The sequence below is a fragment of the Thermobia domestica genome, chromosome 14, assembly GCF_964235325.1.
Source record: "Thermobia domestica chromosome 14, izTheDome1.hap1.1, whole genome shotgun sequence".
Lineage (NCBI taxonomy): Eukaryota > Metazoa > Arthropoda > Insecta > Zygentoma > Lepismatidae > Thermobia > Thermobia domestica.
Window position 1 is genome coordinate 77,293,776 of NC_137467.1, and position 23,870 is coordinate 77,317,645.

At 36.4% G+C, this 23,870-nt stretch overlaps 1 protein-coding gene across 3 annotated transcripts in view; it reads right to left on the reverse strand.

Annotated features, from left to right (window-relative positions):
• Positions 1–23,870, reverse strand: part of LOC145670226 (putative methyltransferase NSUN7) — a 121,894-nt gene that overhangs the window by 65,541 nt on the left and 32,483 nt on the right. For 2 of the 3 annotated variants that reach the window (XM_081738609.1, XM_081738611.1), the window contains exon 2: positions 6,076–6,374. In XM_081738609.1, coding sequence (XP_081594735.1) covers positions 6,076–6,374 — 299 coding nt within the window. Of the gene's footprint in view, positions 1–6,075; positions 6,375–15,575; positions 15,717–23,870 lie in introns of those variants that run through there. The other variant, XM_081738610.1, reaches the window with a different exon arrangement.

Genomic DNA, 23,870 nt, shown 5'->3' on the forward strand with positions numbered 1-23,870 from the left:
ATATCTGGTCAGGTGTCCGAATAATTTTGCAACACCCGAATTCGTATTGTGTTTGTTTTGATCACGCTACTTTACATTGTTTGTTAAGTTATTTTATTTTCGAAGTGTAAAATTGTTTATGTTTGTTGGATGTCAGAGAAAATGATAGCATATTATTTGCATTAGCTTTTTCTTTGAAATAAAGCCCATCTTTTGTTCAAACACTATAGTGTCCGAATAATTCTGCTAGTCACTGTATGTGGTGAACTGATGTTGAAGAGTCAAAGAAGTAGTCTTAGCCATGTTCTCAAGAAAGCATATGATACCTAGTAGGGATCAAGATAAGCGATGGGCACCACATATTTATTACAATTTTTGTTCCAGGAACTTGCAAAACTGGATGCAAGGAAAGCGAAGCGATCTAAAATTTGCCGTGCCAGTGGTTTGGAGGGAGCCCAGAGACCACGTAAGTGACTGTAACTTTTGTTCGTTAGATGCTTCTCTTCAAAATTAAAACATCACATCCAATATCCTAATCTGGAGTCAACAATTAGCCCAGTGCCCTTTAGTGAAGATCCCATGTGCAAATCGCAGTCGTGTCGATCGCGAACCGCGGCGGTTTGCCGCCAAAAATTTGGCGGCCCAACGCCGCGGTGCCGTTACGAAATTACACGAATGCCGCAATTTTACCGCTATGGCGGTAATAAGGCAGCATCCGCCGTTTCTCCTCCTCTGAACCGCTAGTGCTGTCATTAAACCGCAACATGGCCGTTTCGTAACCGCCAGTGCTACCATTAACCCATTACACGGGCCTTTCACTGCCCCCTTTAATCTCTACTCTCAATTTTGAAACAACGTATTGGTACTTGAGCACTGAAACCTCCATACCAATACATGGTTAAAATACAAAATAACTTCTACTTCACCGTGAAACTGGTATGTTAATTTAATACCAAAGACATCGCTTTCCAAGCATATCAGAAGTAACTCGTAATTGTCAGTAGAAATTTTACTTTTGGAGTTTATTGTTTGCAATGAGCAAACCTTTAGGCAGTATGTTTGACATTTTTGCCAAGTAGCAAATAACGTAACATGTTCTCCAGTAATCAGTCACGAAAATAGTTTTTACAAGTCTAGAAACTGACAATAGTTACATAAGTAAGTTTTTTTTACAGTGCTGCCATCTGTTGGTCTTATATCCTAGCTCAGCGGAAGTTACCGATTCTCACAATCATTCAGCGGTCATTCATCGAAAAGTATCTATAACATCACCTGGCGGAAAAACGACAACTACTATCTCACGGCAGCCGCTTCGATGGATTTCCGCTTCGAACCGTAATTTTTCCTTCATTTCGGCGGCTATCCGCCAAAAGACGACAGCGGACCGATGAAAGTTGTAGGTACTTTGCACATGGGGGAGCTACGTGTGCCACAAGCTCCCGAAAATTGTGTTACATTTTATGTGGAAGAAAGAAGTTCAGGGAATGACGTCGACTTACCATCCGTCTCATGTGTATCACATCTCATCACAAAAGAAGGATTAAACGATGTGAAAGAGAACTTAAATCTATCGAAAACAAAAGCTGAAATCTTGAGCTCCCGACTTCAGGAGTGGAATTTATTGCAGAACAATGTCAAAATCACCACGTTTCGAACGCGACAGAGTAACTTTTCATCTTAGTTTTTGGATCTGGAGGAAATATGTCTTGTAACAATATTAATGGTTCATTTCGGGAGTTTAGCTACGAACACAATCCAGCAGAATGGCGACTGTTCATTGATTCGTATAAAATGAGTCTGAAGACAGTGCTGCTTCGTATTGGCAATACTTATCCATTCGTTCCAGTGGCGTATGCTATTTACACAAAGGAAACATACGAGGTAAAGTGTGACATATTACAATATATTCAATACTATACATTCAAGTAGCGAATTCGTGAAGACCTCAGTTATTGAAATCCTTACAAGCACGCAACAAGAGTATATCAAAGAATGAGGGTCCATAAGGAAGGTGTTTGGCTTTAAGGAGTTAAATATTATCCGCCTTATGCAGAGTCGTTTTGACTTATGATTAGCGTCATACTAAAGGCTTGACTACTGCAGGAAACGTATGTTAGTCGAACTCTTTAGTATTGCACTAATCACTTGTCAGAACGACTCTGCATAAGGCCCTATGAGTTTTGTATTTATAAAGTAGGATATTTAGTACAAAATATATACACAAATTAAAGCCAAAAGTTTATAATAACCCAGCTGAATACACTGAAACATTCTTAGTGCAACAAATTACAAAAACGTAAAACATTGCTGTAACTTCTACAATAACCAAATAAACTATGTGAAAACCTACGCAGTAATTAGTCCGACACGTAGACACAGTTTTCTGCATTTTCAGACCAATGAGAAACGTCAATATTTATGATATAAGAGATGCGTGGAAGTAAAGAAGGACCTGATGCTTGTAAATATCTTTGATAACCCAAATACCTCAATACAGCGGCTATATGTGCACAACACCCAACCACTCGTGCACCAACCTTGCATTCGCAATACCAGCTACTAATTGGCGGTGAAACACCATTGTGGTATTGAATCCACGCGTTGTATATTTTGGAAGACGTGTGACGTGATTGTAGTTGGACACGAACAATATAATCGAGCTCTTTGTGAACAAATAGTTCATAAAGAGCCAACACACTCAAATGCTTCTCTGTGTAAGACTTGGCTTGTTTAATTTGATACATCCAAATCGTCATATCGCGCAACTCCTGAATGGTCAATCTTGGAAAGTCCATTGAAGTGTCAGCGGACATTTTGTGCCAGGTACTCTTGCGTTTTTTCCAGTTTTCGGATTTGACTAGTATTTGTAAATGATTAGGTTGGTTTATCAAGGTTAGCATTCGTTCGGCGATGATCTTGTCTTGTGTATCACTCGAGATACGAGAAAGTCGAAAAGCATTGCACCACAGCAGAAATTATTCAAACTGCCAATCATGGGTATCTGTGTGTTCGGCATTACCTGTCCTAGAGTTTTCCATCGTTTGATTAAACCGTTGACAGCTTCGATCACCCACTTAATCATGTAATCAGTCGTGACTCATTCGATTCATTTGCGATATGCTGTTTCTTGCTTTGTAAGAAATGTGGCATTTTTGGAATAAGTCTCCCTTGACTCTTCAATATTTTGCACCACACTCACACATCTACAATTTCGCACAACTTTATTACAGTGGTTTCTGTTCTCCTATAATCACTACATGGACCTTCTTTCTCTCACAAATGTACACTCCGTTCGATCAAATGTGATTTCGTTTGGTCTTCACAGGCAACTTTCTGCTACATGACGTCAGTACAGCAACTTCCTACTGATACGCTTTTCCTTAAATTTTCTTTTTCTGTCTTTATTTTATTATAAGCGCAATAGTGATACACTTTGTTACTTATATATCTTATGTGTTGTTGCATGCTTAGTATATTATATAAATAAGAAAGTGTATCAACGTTGCGCTCATATGTATTTAACACGCACGAGAAAACGAAAAATCAGCGATTCTTTGCAAAAACCCTCAAAATACTCGAGTTTGGTATTCAAAAGTAAATGTAAATTTGGATGACGTGGAACAAATATTTGTAGCATCGTTACGTTCTAGTATTCTAGAATGTTCTACATTTAATACAGGTAGTTAGGGTTGTTCTAGTATTCGTTTCTGAGAGATTTTCAGAGCCAAAAAAACCGCTTATGGACTCTCATACTTTAATTGCTGTGTGAATGGGACAGCCAAGATAGAGTTAACCATTACGTGCGAAAAAACATGGCCATCACACTAGGAATGTCACAGGAATCGAGAACATGCAAACCAAACAGCTCGAACCTTGAAGATGTTTTTCTTACTGTGATGAATTTTTAACATTACCACGTACATTACCAGGACAATATGAAAATACATTAAAATACCACTCATTACTCAGAGTTGGTCCGAATGTTAAAAGCTTGGAGGAGGAATGTGATGAATCTTTAACATCACCACGTACATTACCAGGACAATATGAAAAAATAATAAATTCATTTAGATTTAAAAATTGCAAAATGAAAAACATCATTTGGTTAACAGGTTATACGTAATTTCCACTTGTAATACTTCAAGACGGCTCCATGCACTAAGTCTGGTGTGCTATACAATTACTTTCAAACGGATTTTTATTTCAGATTTAGCTACCGAGAGTTGAAAGAGAATGCTGGATCCTGATTTCTCTTTTTATTTGGACTATATACACAAGAATAACCTGTTAACCAAATAATGTTTTCGATTTTGCAATTTTTAAATCAAAATGAATTTATTATTTTTTTCATATTGTCCTGGTAATGTACGTGGTGATGTTAAAAAATCATCACACTACCCATTATCATGTTTGATGAAAATCTTCGTCAAAGAATTAACTTAAGATGGACCAGCTTTCAATCACTTGAAGACAAAACTCCCGAGCTTAAGTGACTCAAAGATAAACTAAGGTGTTCATTGGCTCATAAATAAGAAGTGTCCTGCAGGATAGGGAGTTGGAATGCGCACTATCGGACATAGAAAAAGTAGTATTGAAACATTCAAGTTAATGTTTTCTTATTTCCTTGGTAATACTAAAGCAGCAAATATAAAACTATTGTAACTGATATGGTGCACTGTTCCCAAACCATGGGATGTCTAATGTCCATGAAATTAAATTTTTGAATTCGCAATTGGACTCCTTCCCACAAAATTTAAGGGTTGTTGGATGAATATGGGGACGATTCCGCCAGGACACTGCAATATTTGAAAAGCGGTTCGGTGGACGATGGAACACTAGTATGCTTGCTTAATATTGCAGGTCTATCATCAGAGAGATTCCTTAAGATAGATTCCTTAAGATAGATACAGGAGAAAAAGATCACAACTGTTATTTCTGTTGAAATTTGTATAGAGGTAAAATGCCTGTCATATGTCAGTGTAACAAAAAGTTACCTATGCAGCTACATAATATAAATGGTACGAATTAGGAGAAAATGAACTTCATATATCGATTTAGAGCCTCTAACTTATTTAGAATCACCTGTTTTCAACTAAAGAAGATAACATTACCTCAAATTTGTTGTACAGTGTTATCAGTTTCTTATTTCACCATAAGTCATTTTCTTTAACCTTGCAAAAATTAAAACTCTCAAAATCAGACAGACATATTGGCTGTTTTACGAGAATTACCGAGTTCTGCTTTTGGTCTAAGACTGATCAATTCTTAATTCAAGAACACCAACTTTCATAGAGGCAACACAACTACATATCTTCATAGAAGAAATAACACTTGCAGAAATCGCGCTTCTGAAAACTGAATGCGTAGAAGACAAAATTGACACTACATACTGTTGCCATTTTATTGTAGAGGAGGATGACACGAACTGTTATTTTTTAAAAATACAAGTCATACCATATATACATTCCCAAGTTTTAAACTGGCCACATGTGCATGCAAACCAAACGCTAAAGCTTTTCACCAAATCGCAGCGACTTAATTTGATTGCCTGGTTATGAAGTTGTTGCCTGCACAAGATCTAACATTTTAAAAAAAAGTCTATGTAGTTAGTACATAGACCCCTATATTATATACTCTAGCAACAAACATAAACCAAGTGCTTTGGCGGGAAATGACACACGGCGTCTATCGCCAACTCTACACGAGAATTATTTTCTTACCGTACTCGATTGTCTGAGAGTTGAATGCCTCTTTAGAGCACTGAGACTAAATGAGATGTGGACCTAAGCTTAACGTGGGATGCGAACTATATTAGCTCTACATACCAAACGTCATATCAAATATTTAATCCGCACTGAGATAATCGGTATTCAGATACATAGTTGTCAAATCTGCCAAACGTCTCAACTATGCCTAATTCAAGCAGTAATTGCATAACGCACAGAATTATTCTACACACCAGAAACACGAATACACTAAAGTGACTCTTTCAAACTTTTCCCAAAGTCAATCCTAAGTTCCACTGGACATCAAAAAGTATCAGAAAATTAAGTTATATAAGAAAGTAATATCGATACGATTGTAGAGGAAACTTACATCTCAAAACATCGTAGATAAGGCTATAAACTTGTTTTTTCTCTATCTCATCCTTGAAATCAACTGCTATCGGTGGTTGCTGCAAGAGACATCCTGCCTTCGCAAAGTTTGTGAGAGAAACAGATGGAGACAAAGCAAACAGGGATTCGTGGTAGCTTTCCTGCTGATCAACATCTTCTTGTTCAATGCTAGGTAGGCTTTGCTTCGAATCTCTAGAACTTCTCTTTAATCGTTTCGCAGACTTTCTGGGCTTCGAAGGGCGCCGCACCGAAGTGTCCGAGGCAACTGAACTCGGCATCCTGAAAGCACATACACAAAATTCATTGAATTAATATTTCAGATAATTGACTTGATGGACTGAATGTCTGTGCAAAATTTCAATCTCCTAGGTGCAAAAGTAAGCCCGCCAAAAAAAGAGAATACCTACAATACCTCAAAATCCCGTATAAAGAAGGATCTTGGGTAAAAATTTCCTGAGACATCTCTAATTACCCTATAATCATGATTCATCCATCATTCTCTTTAGAATAGAACTGCCTTTCAAACGGTACCATTCATATGTCTCCATCGTGTATCTGAGGCAGGAAAATCGCGAAGAAAGGGATTTTTTGGTTAAAATATCCCTTTTTAAACTTTCTGCCCCTCTGGACTCCCCTGTTTTAACGCAGAGATCTGAAAAATATCTGATAAGTACTACTCGGTGGACTGAATGTTTGTGCTAAAGTTTAATCTTCTAGGTGCAAAAGTAAGCCTGCCAAAAATTATACCCACAATACCCCAAATTCCCGTTTAGTGATGAGCGCAAGAGTCTTGGTTTTGCAGGTTTTGCAAGAGTCTTGGATGCAAGACCAAGACCAAGACCAAGACCAGGAATCCCGATGCAAGACCAAGGGGTGCAAGACCAAGACGAAGACCAAGACCAAGGGGTGCAAGACCAAAACCAAGACCATGACCAGCTGCAAGACCAAGACTCTTGCGCAAGAGTCCTGCACAAGTACCGGCTCAGTGGTAGAGCGTTCACCTTTGGTGCTGGGGCCCCTGGTTCGATCCCACCTTGCACCATGTGAGCTTTTTTCGTGGATAGAGACCGTGTGCGTAGGTTTTCTCGGGGTTTTCCTGTTTCCTCCTACTTTCTTCATTCCAACATTTCATTCATTCCTCATCACCATCTCTCTTAGCCTCGGTGCATAATCGTGGCACGTAAAACTAGATATTACATCGTTTCAAAATATTAATGGTGTTCTTCTTCTAAAACTAAAGAGAAATGTAGTATTGAACATCGGTAATTCCGTACACCATAGGTGCCGGCTACATGGATATGGCCTTAGCTCCAAGGATCAAGCATCCGTTAGAAATTTTTAATGTGTGCTCAAAAAATTAATATCGAAATAACATTTTCATGACATTGACAAAATCTTGTGTATGTGACCGTAAGTTTGATTTCATGGGCGGGTGCTTATACGTTGAATAATTGTTTATCAATATAACTTTTAGCCTCCTCAGGTACATGGCACACGAGGATTGAGCGATATAACATTATACAACAATAAATAATCCATATTTACAAGTGAGAGTGATTTTGTACAGTTATTTCAAATAACTTGGAGTTTGATGCTGTGTTTTTGTATTTCTAATATAGATCAGAAGTATTTGTATAAGTTGAGTTTACACAAAAGACATGAACAGTTGAGTCGTTTTAAGTTTTTACTCAAGTTATACTAAAATATTAAGAGGTTTGATTATAATCGATGCTATTCTGCCATTATTTTCAGGTCACTTGTTGCAACTCAGAAGCTTCGATATACGGTGGTCCTCAGCTAGTCTTTTCGTCTTGACGTAGCAATTTTCTGTTTTAATACCTTCCTTCAACTACAGTCTCCTTTGCCCCCTCCCTGTCTTTCCTTCCACCATATTCTCTAGCATGTCCCTCATAATAAAGTTCCTCCTCAGCCAATGTCCTAACCAGTTCATTTTTCTCCTCTTAATTACATCTAAAATTCTTCTTTTCTCCCCTACTGCTAATATTTCTAACACCTTCTCATTCGTTTTCCGTTCAACCCAGCTAATTCTCTCCTTTTATCGAAAGCCTCCAATATTTTTTACATCGCTTTTGCGTAATATCCATAGAGTACATATTGCTTCTGTTCCATAGAGTACATATTGGAATCAGTAAAATAAAATCTCAATATTTAATTGGAAATTTGTTCAATACAAAGATTAGCTAATCTTAGTTGAAAATAAAAAAATATATCTGATGCCTTTAAAGTGTAAAAATAATTTAGCAATTTAAGTTATTTCAGTAAGCTGTGCGTCTTGATTTTCTTTCATGCGTCTCCCCAATTTGGAAACAAGTAGAGTATTGAATCTGTTAAAAAAAAAAAACATAAAAAAGATTACGAAACGTTGTAATTTATCTTATAAGTAGTGAAGCGTGGGGACCCATTGAAAAAAAAATAAAGGTTATCACCTATGTTGTGTACTATTATCATACATACACAAAGGTAAACTATATTTCATTTAGAAACATACATTGTATTTCCGTTACTATTGGCGCATTGTAGAATTTATCCAGAGTAAAATTTACGTATGAAAAGCATAAGATTTCTTAAAAGCAAGACTTGCAAGACTCTTACGGTACCATTCACATGTCTCTATCATGTATCTGGCGCGTAAAAATAGCGAAAAGGGATTTTTTGGTAACAAAATATCCCTTTTTTAAAAAACCCTTTTCCTCCTCTAGACCCCCCTGTGCTAACGCAGAGATCTGAAAAAAAAATCTAATAAATACTACTCGGTGGATGGCATTATTTGGATTTGTCATTACCTAAAATAGGCATTGTTTCGGTCTCGCTCATATTACATTTGAGCTTTCTGCGAGAGGGTGAGCTCAAATACGAAATTATTATTATTATTATTATTATTATTATTATTATTATTATTATTATTATTATTATTTGCCGATAAGAGAATTTTACTTTTAAAATTTAAAAATGAAAACAGCGTGATCGTCGGAATACCATACTGAAACGTTCATGAGGAGAACTAATAGTATTCTCCTGGCAATTCCGTAGGTATGTCCTCACCGAAGGATTAGCATAGAGCCAACGTGGTCAAGGAGAATAAAAGGTGCACCAAACCACCATCCCGTCGAAAATCTTTTTAAGTTTTATGACCCACGCTTCTGCCGCCTAGGCAAAAGGAGACGGTGATGATGAGAAATGAATGAAATGGTGGAATGAAGAAAATGGGAGGAAAAGGGAGAACCCCGAGAAAACCCATGCACATGGTGTTTGTCCACCACAAAGCTCACTTGACGCGAGCTGGGGTCTAACCTAGAACCCCATGCACCAAAAATGAACGCTCTACCACTGAGTCACCGCGGCTCCACCATCCCGTCGACAAAAGCACATAATCTAAGAATTAAAAGAAAGGTGAAATGAATTTTTTAGTTTAAGATCCTACGATTATCTCTGTTAGTCAAAGGGAAACGGATGATTAATGAAAGGAAATGAATGATAAATTAACTGTTTTGTGCTTTCTCACTGAGAATCGAACCTGGAACCCACGGGCACCAAAGGCACACGCGCAAACCCTAGGCCAGCAGGGAAGGTTAGGAATAAAGACACACAAATCTAATAAAACCCTGAAATATATATAAAGATTTTTATACAAAAAATAAGTAGTACTGGACTCACTCACAAACAGGGAAGATATCAACTGTTCATCAAGACTTTCACTAACCACCCACAAGTCCAGCAGCAGTATGTTCAACTGAGAGGCCAAGTAAAACACACGAAGATGGTAATCAACTAAATAATGAAATAAGTTCTCCCATAGCCCCACTGCCTTCCCTACAATGATGGTCTGCCGCATGAAGAGGACACAGAAATAATTAAGAGGCAACTTTAAGCTAACATGTTTAATTAATATTATTTATTTCACATGTTACCATAGAACACTACTATTAAATATCCAAAAGAACCAATCATTTTCCTGCTCAAACTAGGAGCAAGTGAACTGATTAGCGAATTATAAAGAAACGTGTATCATAATTTGAACTGAAACTGTTTGAATCCAAAGAGAACTGTGAAGGAACTATAAATTGAACGAATAGAACTGTGTGTGCCGTAAAATATAATAGAACCCAGTACGTAAATAAATGAATAGTAGCACTCGATAATCTTCATAGTTTGGAAACAGTTACGAGTTTGAAAATTTTAGTTTATCCTGTATTAGAGAACTAAATTATCTTCAAGTACTTTCTGCAAATAACTTTAAAAGTTCAAGAAGCACTTCCTTTTGTTTATGCAAAGCTGAGCCCTACCTACCTAACTTAAATGTCTCGCGTGCAGTTAATGGCCATACAAAAAGAAAATGAGAATTGCACTCTCGAATACATTAATAGTCAGTAATAAAAGACTTTTTTAAGCACAAAGCAATTAGTGTATAACGCTCTTTTGTAGTGTACTTATTTTAGTGTTAAATGCACGTCTACAGCAGGGTACAAAATCCCGGGAGATGCGAATTTCCTCCATTTAATAATTTTGGAAGAAAATTCTTCCGCGAATAGCTTACTGAGAGGGTGAATAAAATAATACTATTGTCAGAAGTTTGTTAACTAATTACTGTAATTTATGTAGGGTAAAGTAAGGTGTATTCGTGGTAAAGTAACTTGATAATTCGTAACGTACCCATCACAAAGTCATCTTTTTTCTGTCTGAGATTTTCATTTCGGGCTATAAGATGGACTTTGATCCAGGTTCATTTCTAATTGAAAGCGGTTGTGCTATGTGCTGTGATAGATTTGCAAGGAAACAAAGAGCACCGATGAAGTCATGTTGTGTGGAACATTGTTTCTTGTCTTTTATTAGAAACTAGCTAAGAACGACAGCATAAACAGTTGAGTAAATATTGATGATTTGTTTCATAAGTGATACAGTACTGTAATTTTCTGCAGTGCTACTGTATCTGTATTCCACTTCTTAAAGAAATGAGCCCCTTAAAACAACATACAAAATTCTTAATGGATATTTTCAATTTTGTGTAAGTTTGGGAATACCTTGATGTCAGTACTCAATATCACGTAGGAAGATAAACATTTGTAGTTCACTGAAGAAATAATTTACTCTCTCTTAGCGACATGATTTTAGTATTTAGTAGTGACTACGAATAGGCGGAGCTATGAGTAGATAAAAAATCTATTGAAAGATCGGACATCAACCGTTGGGAGGAAATTTAAACTTCCCTGCGGAAGAGTATGTATGCATACCGAAGCTAACACTCTGTTCTATGGTTTACCAAAACAACGATGCAGAGAACACGACAGCTACATCAGACTTCAGCAACCTGAGAAGTCAGGAGTAGCAGAGCATAGCTTAGAATTGGGACATAGAGCCAATTTTAACAATATTACCATTGTTACGAAATGTAACAAGTTTTTGGGACAGAACATCACAGGAAATCATAACCATCTCAATGGAGACAGAGTTTCAACTCAGTCATATCTAGTCTTTTTTTTTAGAACAAAAAACAAAGGTTCAACTAAGACACTTAGATAACCACAACAACAGCCAATCAGGAGCCAGAGTTTCCCTCAGCCCATCGCAGGATCTAATTTATAGCTCCGTCTCTACATAGTCACTATATATATATGCCCACATATTTCTGGTCTCTTTACAATCCATGACAACACAGTGTACGTCCTGTAAATGTCTTCGCAAGACCGAAATTAAGAAAGAAAAAAGAAACGGAAAATAAGAAAAAATAATGCTCTCTCTCTTCCTGGTGAAAATTTCAAAACTAAAACTCTCAAGTCAAAAATATTGATTCTCTTTTTTAACTTAAAATAACACGAAATAACTACAGACCCCAGAAGCATCTCCTGCAGAGTGCCAGGAGTTTCTTTAAGAATGAACAAAGCACATGTTTTAGCAAGGAAACATGTCGGTTGCGCAGGCCAACATGATGTAGCAAACTACAATAAACAAGAAGATACAATCAAGTGGCAAACTGCGGAAAGCCACATGTTGCATCATACAGAGGTTGGCCTATCTATGTACAACTAGCACATGGTAGAAAACCGATGACGAAAACACATTACTCACAATAGGGACAGACACAAGCAACGAAGGCAAATTCCCGTGAAACAGACGCAGAAAAATTAATCTAAAACACAAAATGCAACGAAAAACTCAACAAAACTATCAGAACCGAAGAAGAACAGGCAAACGCTCAAATCAGAGCCAAACCCTCTGCCACTCAGGAAACAGCACGGCTGCTCAAAATAGCCAATTAACAACACGAAAGAAAGAAGAAGAATAGAGGCCTCCCGAACGTACTGTATATGACTCTGTCCAAAAATATTGCGATTGTAGACGGCTCAAATGTCATCTACGATCTACAATCAGACCACATTCCCATATTATTCACCCTCTCTCTTTGAATTCGTCTATGAGACAACTCCCGAATATACAGGAGATTGGTCCATTAATACGCAACATCTTGCTGCAATGGTGAGCCCGCGGCTTACAATCCACTACGCCATCGCCATCGACGCCGCCATAACTTCCTTAACGGCATCCATACAGTCAGCCTACAGGATCGCCACCACCAACTACGAAACCCTACAGCCAACCGAAGTCCAACGTTCTCCAAACTGAAGCACTTGTATATCTCAAGCGCTGGGTCCGTCGATAGTGGAAATGAATCAGCCACCCCTTTGGATAATACTGTAGAACTCCCTAAACAAAAGCATAAAGAAAGGGCTACTCCGGAATAGACTACAGCAATGGAACTAAAAACTACAAACAATAGACACTCCTTCCCGTAATTTTTTGCGTTTGGTGAAAGCCCTCACAAAATCTTCCATTACACCTCACACTCAGCCCATCAAAGGACCCAACTGTTTGTTCTACAACTCAGACGAGCAAGCCACCCGTACACCCCACTCTAATTTACGCTGTGTTGGTATGGGGGTACGCCGCGAAAACAAATGTCATGGAACTGAAGAGAGTGGAAACAGAGTCCTTTGAGTGGTTTTCAACGGATCATTCCGACAATCCGTGAGGCAACTTCGACTATGAAAAAGTACAAACAATAGAAACTTTAATTCAAAAATTCACTAAATTCTTCGCCTCGACCAAACAAATGAACAATCCACTAGTCCAGAACCTAGGACAATATAACATAAATACATGGACAAAACACAAGCGATCCCTTCCAATAATTCAAGGAAATAGCAGCCACAAAAAAGCACGTGCCAAATAGGGTAGTGAGGCTCCTCAGGGAGCAGTTTCCTTCCTATACATAAAGCGTGCACATCGATAAGAAAATAACAATAATAATAATAACAAAATTGAGACAGCACTCCTCATCGCAAAGTGAAGCTAGAGTATGAGCCACCCCATGGTGGCGTTATCTTTCTAGCGACACATGGAATAAACAAGTGATTATGAGTGCATGTAAGTGAAATCATAATCATTTTACTAAGTCATTAACATTTTTCATAATCATCTCTGCAACTATATATTCATAATCACTATTAATTAATATCACCCGCACCAACTCTTAACACCTCTCATAACTATTCTCTCATGTTCATACTTATAATTACGAAATACTTAAAAAAGCGAGCGAGGGTATGTGTCTGGAAGCGCTGATGCACATGCCCTCTTGTGTGCGTGTTCGAGTACACAAGAAAAAAAATAATAAAACCAAAAAGTTAGAAAAATAATGTTAATAATAATCATGAATACGTTCAAGACACCAAAATAGGTCCTACCAACTGCATGATTTACCTTACCATTCATAACATAACCTCATGACAACTGAACTCTGAGTTCTATCCGCTTCAGAGTTCAGTAATCCAGCTCCTAGCTTTTCTTTGTAAACCCACATTATCACCAGTAGTAGGGCATCTGGTTTTCTGCACTTTGCTGTTCGGCGACTAGCTGGGCATCGCATTTTTTTGCAGATGTTAGAATCTAGATATAGGATGGTTTTCTCAGCTTGCTTAGTTTTATCCATCTATATCTTTCCAACTTTACTATTGCTATTAGTCTTAGTTTCTTCATCTGTTTTCCTTCCATAACCTTGGTAGGTAGCCTGTCGTCAGTGCTAGAAGCCGGGATCTAATATATCCTGACCACTGCATGATCCTTAGTGGACTAAGCTGCATGCAAGACTTGGAAACTAGATTGTGGATCATCTGCTCAAGATCGGGTCTACGAGTGCGGAGCAGTGCCCACTATCTCCTTTCATTTTCATTTTCATTGATCTTTATATAACTCTGCTATAGCTGATCCTAAATCCGTATTGAGTAAAGAGGAGGGCCACGTCCTTAAGGAGATACTATATCAAGTTGTCTTTCATTTACGACAGGATGTGTAGGAATTGCTCTTTGATGGTAAGTGAAGAATTGGATCTAACTGAATCAAAGCACGGCGAAGCTCGTGGGTCAGAATGGTAGCAGCCGCGTCAGTGACTGTGAGTACGCCCGTAAGCGAGAATAGTGGAAATACACTGGGCTCCTCATGTTACTATGTACCTTACATGTTGGACAGCTTTGTCGTTACGGATAATGACTTAACACACTGCCCTTATTTACGAGTTCAGTTCATTATGGCTTCCTTAGGACTATTACGTAGTTAAAAGCATACAGTTTCCATTACATTTTTAAACATTATTGAAGATGTCCATGTATTTTGATTACTTACATAGTCTTCTTTTGAAATAACATTTGATATTTCTTCTGTAAGTTTACAAATCTATGGTTGCGTGAACTAGGACAGCACCATAGTCAAATAACTAATTTATGAAAAGAATAGAACTTGTTCCACAATCAAGTTTATCTTAATAACTAACTAATTCGACCGTGCAGATACGGAACAGATCGACAAATAAGGTTTATTATATGTTTTACAAATATTCTTTATAGTATAGTATTGAAGGATGGTTAAAGTTGCAGATTATTGTAGAACAAAGAAGTATAAAGTAAGATAAGGCAGTAGTAGTAGAGTAGAACAACATAGAAAAAAGGATAGCTCGAGCGTAATAAATTAGTTTCGGTTAATTATATGTTAATACTCTAAAGTACATCGTAACCATAAACTTCCTTTTATAAGGTCCGTTCTTCATGATATTACATCTCTAAGATTACCGAATTCATGCCAATCCATTCTGTATAAATAAATTTTAAAAATACATCAAGATAAACGAGCATGATGTTTCCAACACTTGAAATAATCGAATATATTTGTAAACAAACATTTACACACGAAAGAATATAGAACTCCACTTATGACGGTTTAAATTTGTAACGCTTCGATCATAAAATGTGATTTCATTTAGACAACCTAAATCTGCTTGATATCAGACATCTAAATGTAATAACAATACTATACATTACTCATATTTATTACTTTCAAATCATTTTCATTTTCAAATGAAAATGACACTGGCATAATTACTCGTATTTTAATGGTCAAATTATTATACGTCACCTCCATGTACAAAATCAGATATTGGATGTGCTACATACTGCCTATAAAGGAAAGTATGTTTTTAAGTCGAAAATAGTTATAGGTACTTAAATGTTGATATTTAACATAACGAGAATTTCCACTCTGATAATACTAATAATATGGTCATGGGAATAAAATATTAAGACGTATCATATGTTTTAATAGTTGTGGTCAATGCCATCTATACTATGATCTTAATTCTTTCAATTTATTTTGTAATAGGAGATACAATAGAGTTTATTAGTAATTAAGAAACCTATGTATACCCTCATAGTAGTTTTCATATTTCTAAACATTGAGACATGATAATTTAAATGTAATGCACAAGTAATAAGTTTAATAATAAAATATAGGGTGCAGATTACGAATATGGACGCCACTTTGTAGAAAATCTGCAGAAGGAGTGGAAGTATGATGAAGACAGTTACTGTGTTGAAACTGTTACGTGATTGTGTTTTTGGGGGCTGTATGTTATCACATCGCCTTCCTCAGTGTTGTGTTTAGTTCGACAATATGAAAACAAGGCCTGATAGAATAGTTATAAGAAAACCGAAATGTCGGTATTCAGTTTTTCCAAAAACCGGTTTTGACCATTCTTATTTTGTTTACAGCACGTGCAACTATCTATCTGCTATACTTAACGTTACAATAGCAGCAACGAATAAAGTAGCTTCCTATGACAATTGCTTTATTACGTCCAAATTTTTTGGAAGTCGTTGATAAGTAATTGAGAATTTTAAGCTTACAAGGATAATGAAAAATTTTTAACCATACAAGTTAGCGACAAAAGTGCTTAAACTTTATTAGACGTGTTTAACTGAATCTGTGCGCTAAATTTTGAAATTGCTTTCCTACGGTCATACTTTCGGAAGTAAGCCAGTTGCAATTATGAATAAATAAATAAATAAATAAATTATAGGGCGGTATTTAGAGATAATTTCTTAATCAAGTGTTAGTCACATGATTAGATAGTGTCGTAATAGATCTGTACTAAGGAGGGTGTACTTTTTGGTATTTAGTTTGCTTGGAGTTCAGATAATACGTTGATTGGGTATGATTAACTAATATAATACCAATAGATCGGGTGAGAAAAATAAATATCGCAACTATGAAAATCTAGCCGTGCGCATGCGTAGTCTGTAAAAATGAAAATATAGAAATACGAAATTCAAAGTTTCTTTGTGGTTTGACATCACAATAATTTATAAATACTTACGAAATCGGATTCTAATTAACTTGCTGATTTCTGAGGAATGTATTTATAACAGGAATAAGGTGGGAAAAAAAAAACACACACACACACAGACACGAAAGGTAAAGCGATTTTCTGGTAAAAATAATTTTGACCTCAATTAGCCAAAGAAACTCGACGGCATTTGTTTAATTTAATTCCAACTATGAGAAACAATACGGTAAACTTCAAGGAGATGTGAGCGCCCAGATTTTTGGACAAGACTGTACATACAAGATCGATCGTGCTGTTTCTTCAATTGACTTTTCTCTTACGAGAAGCAATGTAACGTGTATATCACGTGAAAACTTTGGTTTGGATTGAGTTATATCAATTATTATTGAAACCGGAAGTTGTAGTTTATTTCTTTTATTTCCATTTTAGTAGCGAGTTTAGATTTTTAAAAATATATATTCTTCGAATCCTTAATTCCTTTATTGTCCGCAGAAAATCGCTTCTTGTAGTTTTATTAGAACTGTTTTTACTCTATTGCAATCAACATTAAAACTGGTTCTGTCACTTGTGGTTTGAATAGAGGATTAAGAGAGGAGATGGTGCTTATTAGAACGTTAAATAGATTTTAAAAAACGCTTCTAGCTATCTATTACTGTTTTTGCTCTATAGCAGCCTTTCCCAATCTGGTGTCCGCGGATCCGCCAGGAGTCCGCAAGATGATCTCAGGATGTACGGAAACCAAACTGAAAAATGGGTGTGGGTGTAGCAATTTAGTAAAATCATTTGTAAACAAATAATCTCGAGGAAACAGCACTTTTCACACTTGTAACAACAAAAGCTATGGAAAGGGTACAGGGGAAGGGGAAATAATGTGTGCACTACAAAAATAGCTTAGTCAAGAGTTTATGACATGAAAGAATGCCGAACAAGAATTTCTCATTCCTTCTTTCCTTTTCGAGGCACCTATTGTGTCAAAGATTTTCATTTGAAGACATTTACAAACAGTCCCTACATCTTTTTTGGCTCTATGAGAAAAAAAAATGTCGTTGGAGTATAGTGAACTTCTTGTAGGTCGAATATCACTTTTCATGGAAATTGACTTGGCATTATCAATTCGATCTTTAATTTTAAATGGTGTATTTCTGACCACTTTGTGTGCCTTTCTCAGTTATAATAACATACATAATAAAATGGGGAAGTAATATAAACACTGACCGTACATAGGGTGTATTGTAAGATGCATAAGATTTGCAGACGATATGGTGCTTGTTGCAGAATCTGATAAGAAAATCAATAAAATGTTAGAAGACCTGAGGATGGGCTTTGAAGAATATAGGATGAAAATAAATGTTAGAAAGACAAAATCCATGGTGATTGGAACGAAGAGGTCTGTGTCAAATATAAAAGTGGGAAGGGAGAAAATAGAACAAGTGAATAGTTTATTTTCTGGGTAGTATTCTTAATAATGACATGAAGTATAAACGTGAAATAAAAGCAAGGATAGGAATGGCAAAAGAAGCTTTAAGGAGAAAGAAAAGTCTGCTTTGTGGGACCTTGAATAAATAGTTGAGAAAAAGACTCATAAAATGCTTCGTGTGAAGTGTTGTACTGTATGGGGCGGAAAGGTGGACATTACGTAAAAGTGATGAAAAACGACTGGAAGCTTTCGAAATGTGGGTGTGGAGAAGAATGGAAAAAATAGTTAGGTCGAGCGGAAAACGAATGAGAGAGTGTTAGAAATGGGGGGTGAAAGAGCACTTTTAGATATTAATAAGAGGACGAGAAACTGGTTTGGACATTGCCTAAGAAGAAATTGTATCATGAGGGACGTCCTAGATGGTATGGTGGCGTGAAAGAGAGAGAGGGGACGAAAGAGACTATAATTAATGGAAAATATAAAAACAGAAAGATTATACGCAAAGACGAAGTGGTTAGCGGAGGACCGTGGAGCATGGAAGCTTCTCAGCTGGTGCAAGTGACCTGCCAGGAAGGGCAGAAAACCTATGATGATGATGATGACACTGCAAGAGGTCCTTCACATGTATTGAAAACTCTAAAGAGGCCGCAGTATGGAAAAAGTTGTGAAAGGTTGCTCTATAGCAGCGTTTCCCAACCGGTGTGCCGCGGCACACCAGTGTGCCGCGAATGGGCCGCTGGTGTGCCGCGAGGAAATCGAAAAAATTATTAATTCTATAGGAATCAAATTGCAAGACATACGGGAAATGTATATTTGTATTTCACATTACTATGAACCTCTACTATAAATCTACAATTTTAAATTTCATACTGTGTTACTTTTCTGTACATTTTTAATGTTGGAAAACGAATTTATCATTGACATGACCATTATTATTTCTTTATTGTTGCAGACTATTTCGTAACTTGAAATTTTAACACATGATTCGATAAATTCAACAAAGCAAATATGCATACAAATTGCCCACATTTGTGTTTTAAAAGTATAGGAGATTTCTTTATTTATTCCTTATTTAGTGATCTTCCCTTTTAATTAAAGATTAGATACAGTTTTCGAAAGAGAAAGTGGATTTTTAAAAACCCGAGTCCTATATTTCATTACAATTGTTTTCTATTTTAAAATTAGAATGAAAAATAAGCATAATGATTTACTACGGGAGAAAATCAGTGATCGAGCTTTCTTCTCTGTAAGGAGATCACTAATCACATAAAAATACCACGGTCTTTTATATTTACAAATAATAAGAGTAATTATATATATATATATATATATATATATATATATATATATATATATATATATATATATATATATATATATATATATATATATATAATATGGGTGTGCCGCGAGAACTCAAGTTACACCTATAGTGTGCCGCAAGTTGAAAAAGGTTGGGAAACGCTGCTCTATAGTGTTCAAAGTTAAAGCAGGAAATAGTTTATTTCTACCACTTCTGATCGATGGATCATCTCCACCAGCGTTATACGACTCTTCTGAGCCTCTACATTCTGGCCAAAATTGATGGTGATCTATCAGGTAATTCTTCAGATTTTTGTCTCCCGGCCGGCCAGACTGACCAATACTTAGACATCAATAACAAGACGTGACAGTACATACCATACATGTAACTACTGAACTCACTAATCTTGACCAAACTTAGTATGAAAGTAAATCTTGACTTAGTGCACATATTGGATACTTTGCTGTGCACATCTTTGGTTCCTGATCTATTGGCTATCAAAGCTAAGGTTTGTCGTTAGATAAATTTTCGTGGAGAAAACTCGTTAATTTTATTTAGAACAAGAATCGATGGAAAATGCGTAGGACGAAAGTGTAAGACATTAATTTTATGTTAAACACTAACCTATTAAACGTTAAATAAATAACTTTTAATGAAGATTTGCTAAACCACCAATGAATAATGCATTTAAGGAAACTTAATCATCTTGCACTTACTTATTTATTGATTATTTACAAAGCGGTTGATATTAGTGTTACCCACGATCTTTAATTTTGGAGAGGAGAGGAGAAATATGACAATTATTTCCCCGTTTTCAAGACGAGACCGGGGGGAATCCAGAAATTTCACGTATCTCCTGGGGAACATTAGTTCACCCAGGTTTTAGTTCTCAAACCCTACAAATTTTATCAACGTGATTGTACGATTTATACCTTTTTACAAACATTGTTAGGGTTAGCAGGCTCAAATGGGCAGGTCATGTAACCAGAATGGAAGAAATTAGAAATGCTTCAAAGTTCTTACTCGAAATCCAATAGGGAAACGTCCATTAGGAAGACCTTGACACAGATGGTTAAGATGGATCTCCCAGAAATTGGAATACAAAGTAGAAAATGTATCCAGTTGACTAAGGATAGAAGTCAAAGAAAGCTTTTGTGGACGTGGCATTGAACCTCCAAGCTCCATAGGCCATCTAGTTAGTTTGGTTGCACAAATAAAGTAAAGAGCATTTACCAACGTTTAAAGATACGCAAGTCATAACACAATATATTCCCATAATAGGTATGGTTTAAATATTGTTTTATATCACATCTTTTGTGGATCTCTTGTAACGCAGAAGAATTCTGATAACTTCTAGATAAAATTGAGAAAATAATAAGGGCATACATTTGTATAACGGTACGAGAAAAATTTCGAGACGGAACGAGAATAGCTTTTCGAGAATGAGACGAGATGACAAAGAATTCTTTGAGAAATGGGGTGAAACGAGACTTATGCAAAATTTACAGGACGAAATTATGTTATTTCTTGTGTCATGGTAGAGGTCTTGAAAAAACTGTTTTCAGCCATTTTTTTCCCCACAATTTTGTTTTGTGTGCTAAAACTACGTAATATACGTAAAATGTTATTGGACCTTTCTTGAAGAGCATTAAATTTCCAATAAATTGAAGAAAATTGCAATTCTCTAATGTAGTGGTTTTCTACAGGCGGTCCGCGGACCCGTAGAGGTCAGTGGACATTCACTACAGAACACGCAAATTTATAGTTGGGGAAAAAAAGTTGAATCTTAAAACAGCCTTCAGCAAATATTATAATATAACTTTTAAAATTTCTAACCTACTTTGTCTTAACATATTTAATTGGTGACAGGACACATTCAGTGTTTTTTTGTTTTTGTTTTTTTTTAAGAATGGGAATTTCAATTACGATTTTTAGGATTTAGGTTTTATGGGGTCTCATTCATGATGGCGATAAAAAAAAGTCCTCCAAAAGCTTTTGGGAATCATTGCTCTAAAGTAACCCGTCTCCATTTTCCCTTTCCTTTTTCAATTGCTTTTTCTTATTTTGATTTTTTATTTTGTATTTTCACATAATCTTAAAAACAACTTTACTAAAAGAGTATTACGTTATATACTTACTCAATCTTCAAAATTGTGAGATAAATTTAAAAAGAAACTAAAAATAATTTGCTTAACATTCTTAACGAGTTGTCAGGATCAAACTCAGAAAGGCTAACTTCATGTAACATTCCTTATTCATATTCCGTCATATCTTTATCTAAATGTCCTGGCTGCTCGCAATCCTCTCTTGTCAATTTGTCGTCAGCCATTCTGTCTGTGACTTTCGGAACGCTGCTACCACAGCGCACAGTTCTACATTTTCAGATTCTCTTATGTTTTTATGTTCATCACCAAAGAGTTGTTCTTTAACTTCATCACCTATGATTTCTTCTTCAGTTGACCTAGTAGATACCGAGTTGTGGCATGCCAATTCTCTACAGCTAGAGCATACAATAGAACATCGAAGACCTGTATTTATGCAGCTGCAACCTAAATAGCAACTAGGGATAGGCAAAACTGTTTTTTTTATAAAAACCGGAAACCGGTTCCTAGAAAAACTGAAACCCGAAAAACCGACATTTCGGTCTTCTCCAAAACCGGTTCGGTTTTTCACCGAAACCGGTTTCGGTTTTCTTCAAAACCAGTTTGGTCTTCAGCGAAACTGGTTTCGGTAAAAACCTTTGGAAAACACAAATCTATTTCTGTGGAAACGGATTCGGTTTCTGGAGGACAACGAAACACTATTCTGGTCAGAAATAGAACGAATTTTGGATAAAATCGGAACCGCTTTTGAAAAAAACCGAAACCGGATCCGGTGAAAAACCTAACCGATTTTGGAGACAACCGAAAAAACCGGTTTATGTGCCCACCACTAATAGCAACCCTTTTAATATTTACATGCTATTAGCTTCAACAGGTTTTCGGGAGCGGGTGGTTAAGCGTGGTGACTGGAACCAAAGAAATTCCATCTTCTTTTTGCCAGCCCCATTTTTCTGCTGGTAAACACATTCACCTTCCATAGTTGTAATTGACGAAACACTCTGAACAGGTGCTGTTGGTCAGCCTCTGTTGTTGCGGGAAGACTAGCCAAGTTAACTTCAGTTTTGGCTTTAGAAACGAGGTGACAAAATTTAGTGTAGATATTTAAAGGTATTTAAAGAAGTATCTTTCTCTGTAGCTCCGTAGATTCGAAGAAGAATTTTTTCTCCCTCAGCCAGTAATGTAGATACTTGTGCTGGTGCATCATTGAAAACTGAAACTGCTTTTTGAAGTTTAGGGTAAGTTCTCAGAATTTGGAAGATTTTCCTCTTTCCTTGCATGAATAAAGACGATATGGTGTCACAGCCACTTACTGCATATTAAAACAGAAATTGATCTTTGGTAAGTTTTAAAGCAGTACTGTGCATCAATAGAAGATAACATTTTATCAGAAACTTCACCTCGTCCTGGCTTCAAAAGGTAGATAGGTGTCATCGGGTATAAGTGATGTCAGCAGAATCAGTAGGTCGACATTTTTTTCCTACTATAACTACAGGCTTATTATTGACGATGGTAGCCAGTTTGATACTTGTCTGCACGATGAGCCTGTCTCCATCATCGTTTGCTTAACTGAGTAATTCCTTTTGCGTTGGAGTTCTTTTGTGAGTTGCTCAATAAAACGAGACTTATTCGCCAGATCTGACAAAAGCACTTACTTTGTTTAATTGTTGAGTTCATACTTCAAAAACTAAGTCAGGATAAGTTATTTTCTTGGATCGTCGCTGTCTTTCGACATTTTTTGGTAATGCTGAGTTATGTTATAAATTGATAATCCAATAAGAAATTTGACAACCATATTAAGAAACCTAAATCCTAAAATCGTAATTCAAATTCAAATTCAAAAAAAAAAAAAGAACGAAAAAAAACTAAATGTGTCCTGTCACCAATTGAATATAAGAAGACAAAATACGGTTAGAAATTTTAAAAATGATATTAAAATGTTTGTTGAAGACTAGTTTAAGACAAAACTCTTTTCCCAACTATAAATTTCGTGTCCTGCACTGAATGTCCACTTACCTCTATGTGTCCACGGACCACCTGTTGTAAATCAATACTTTAGAGAATTCCAATTTTCTTCAGTTTATTGTAAATTTAATGTTCTACAAGAAAGGTGCAATAACATTTTTGCGTATCTTTCGTAGCTTCAGCAGAGAAAACAAAACTGTGAAGAAGAAAAAATTGCCGAAAGCAGTTTTTCAAGATGGCGGCGATTCCCCAGGTTTCCCACCATTGACATCAACTGAACTCTCCAATATTGTTTCTAATGCTA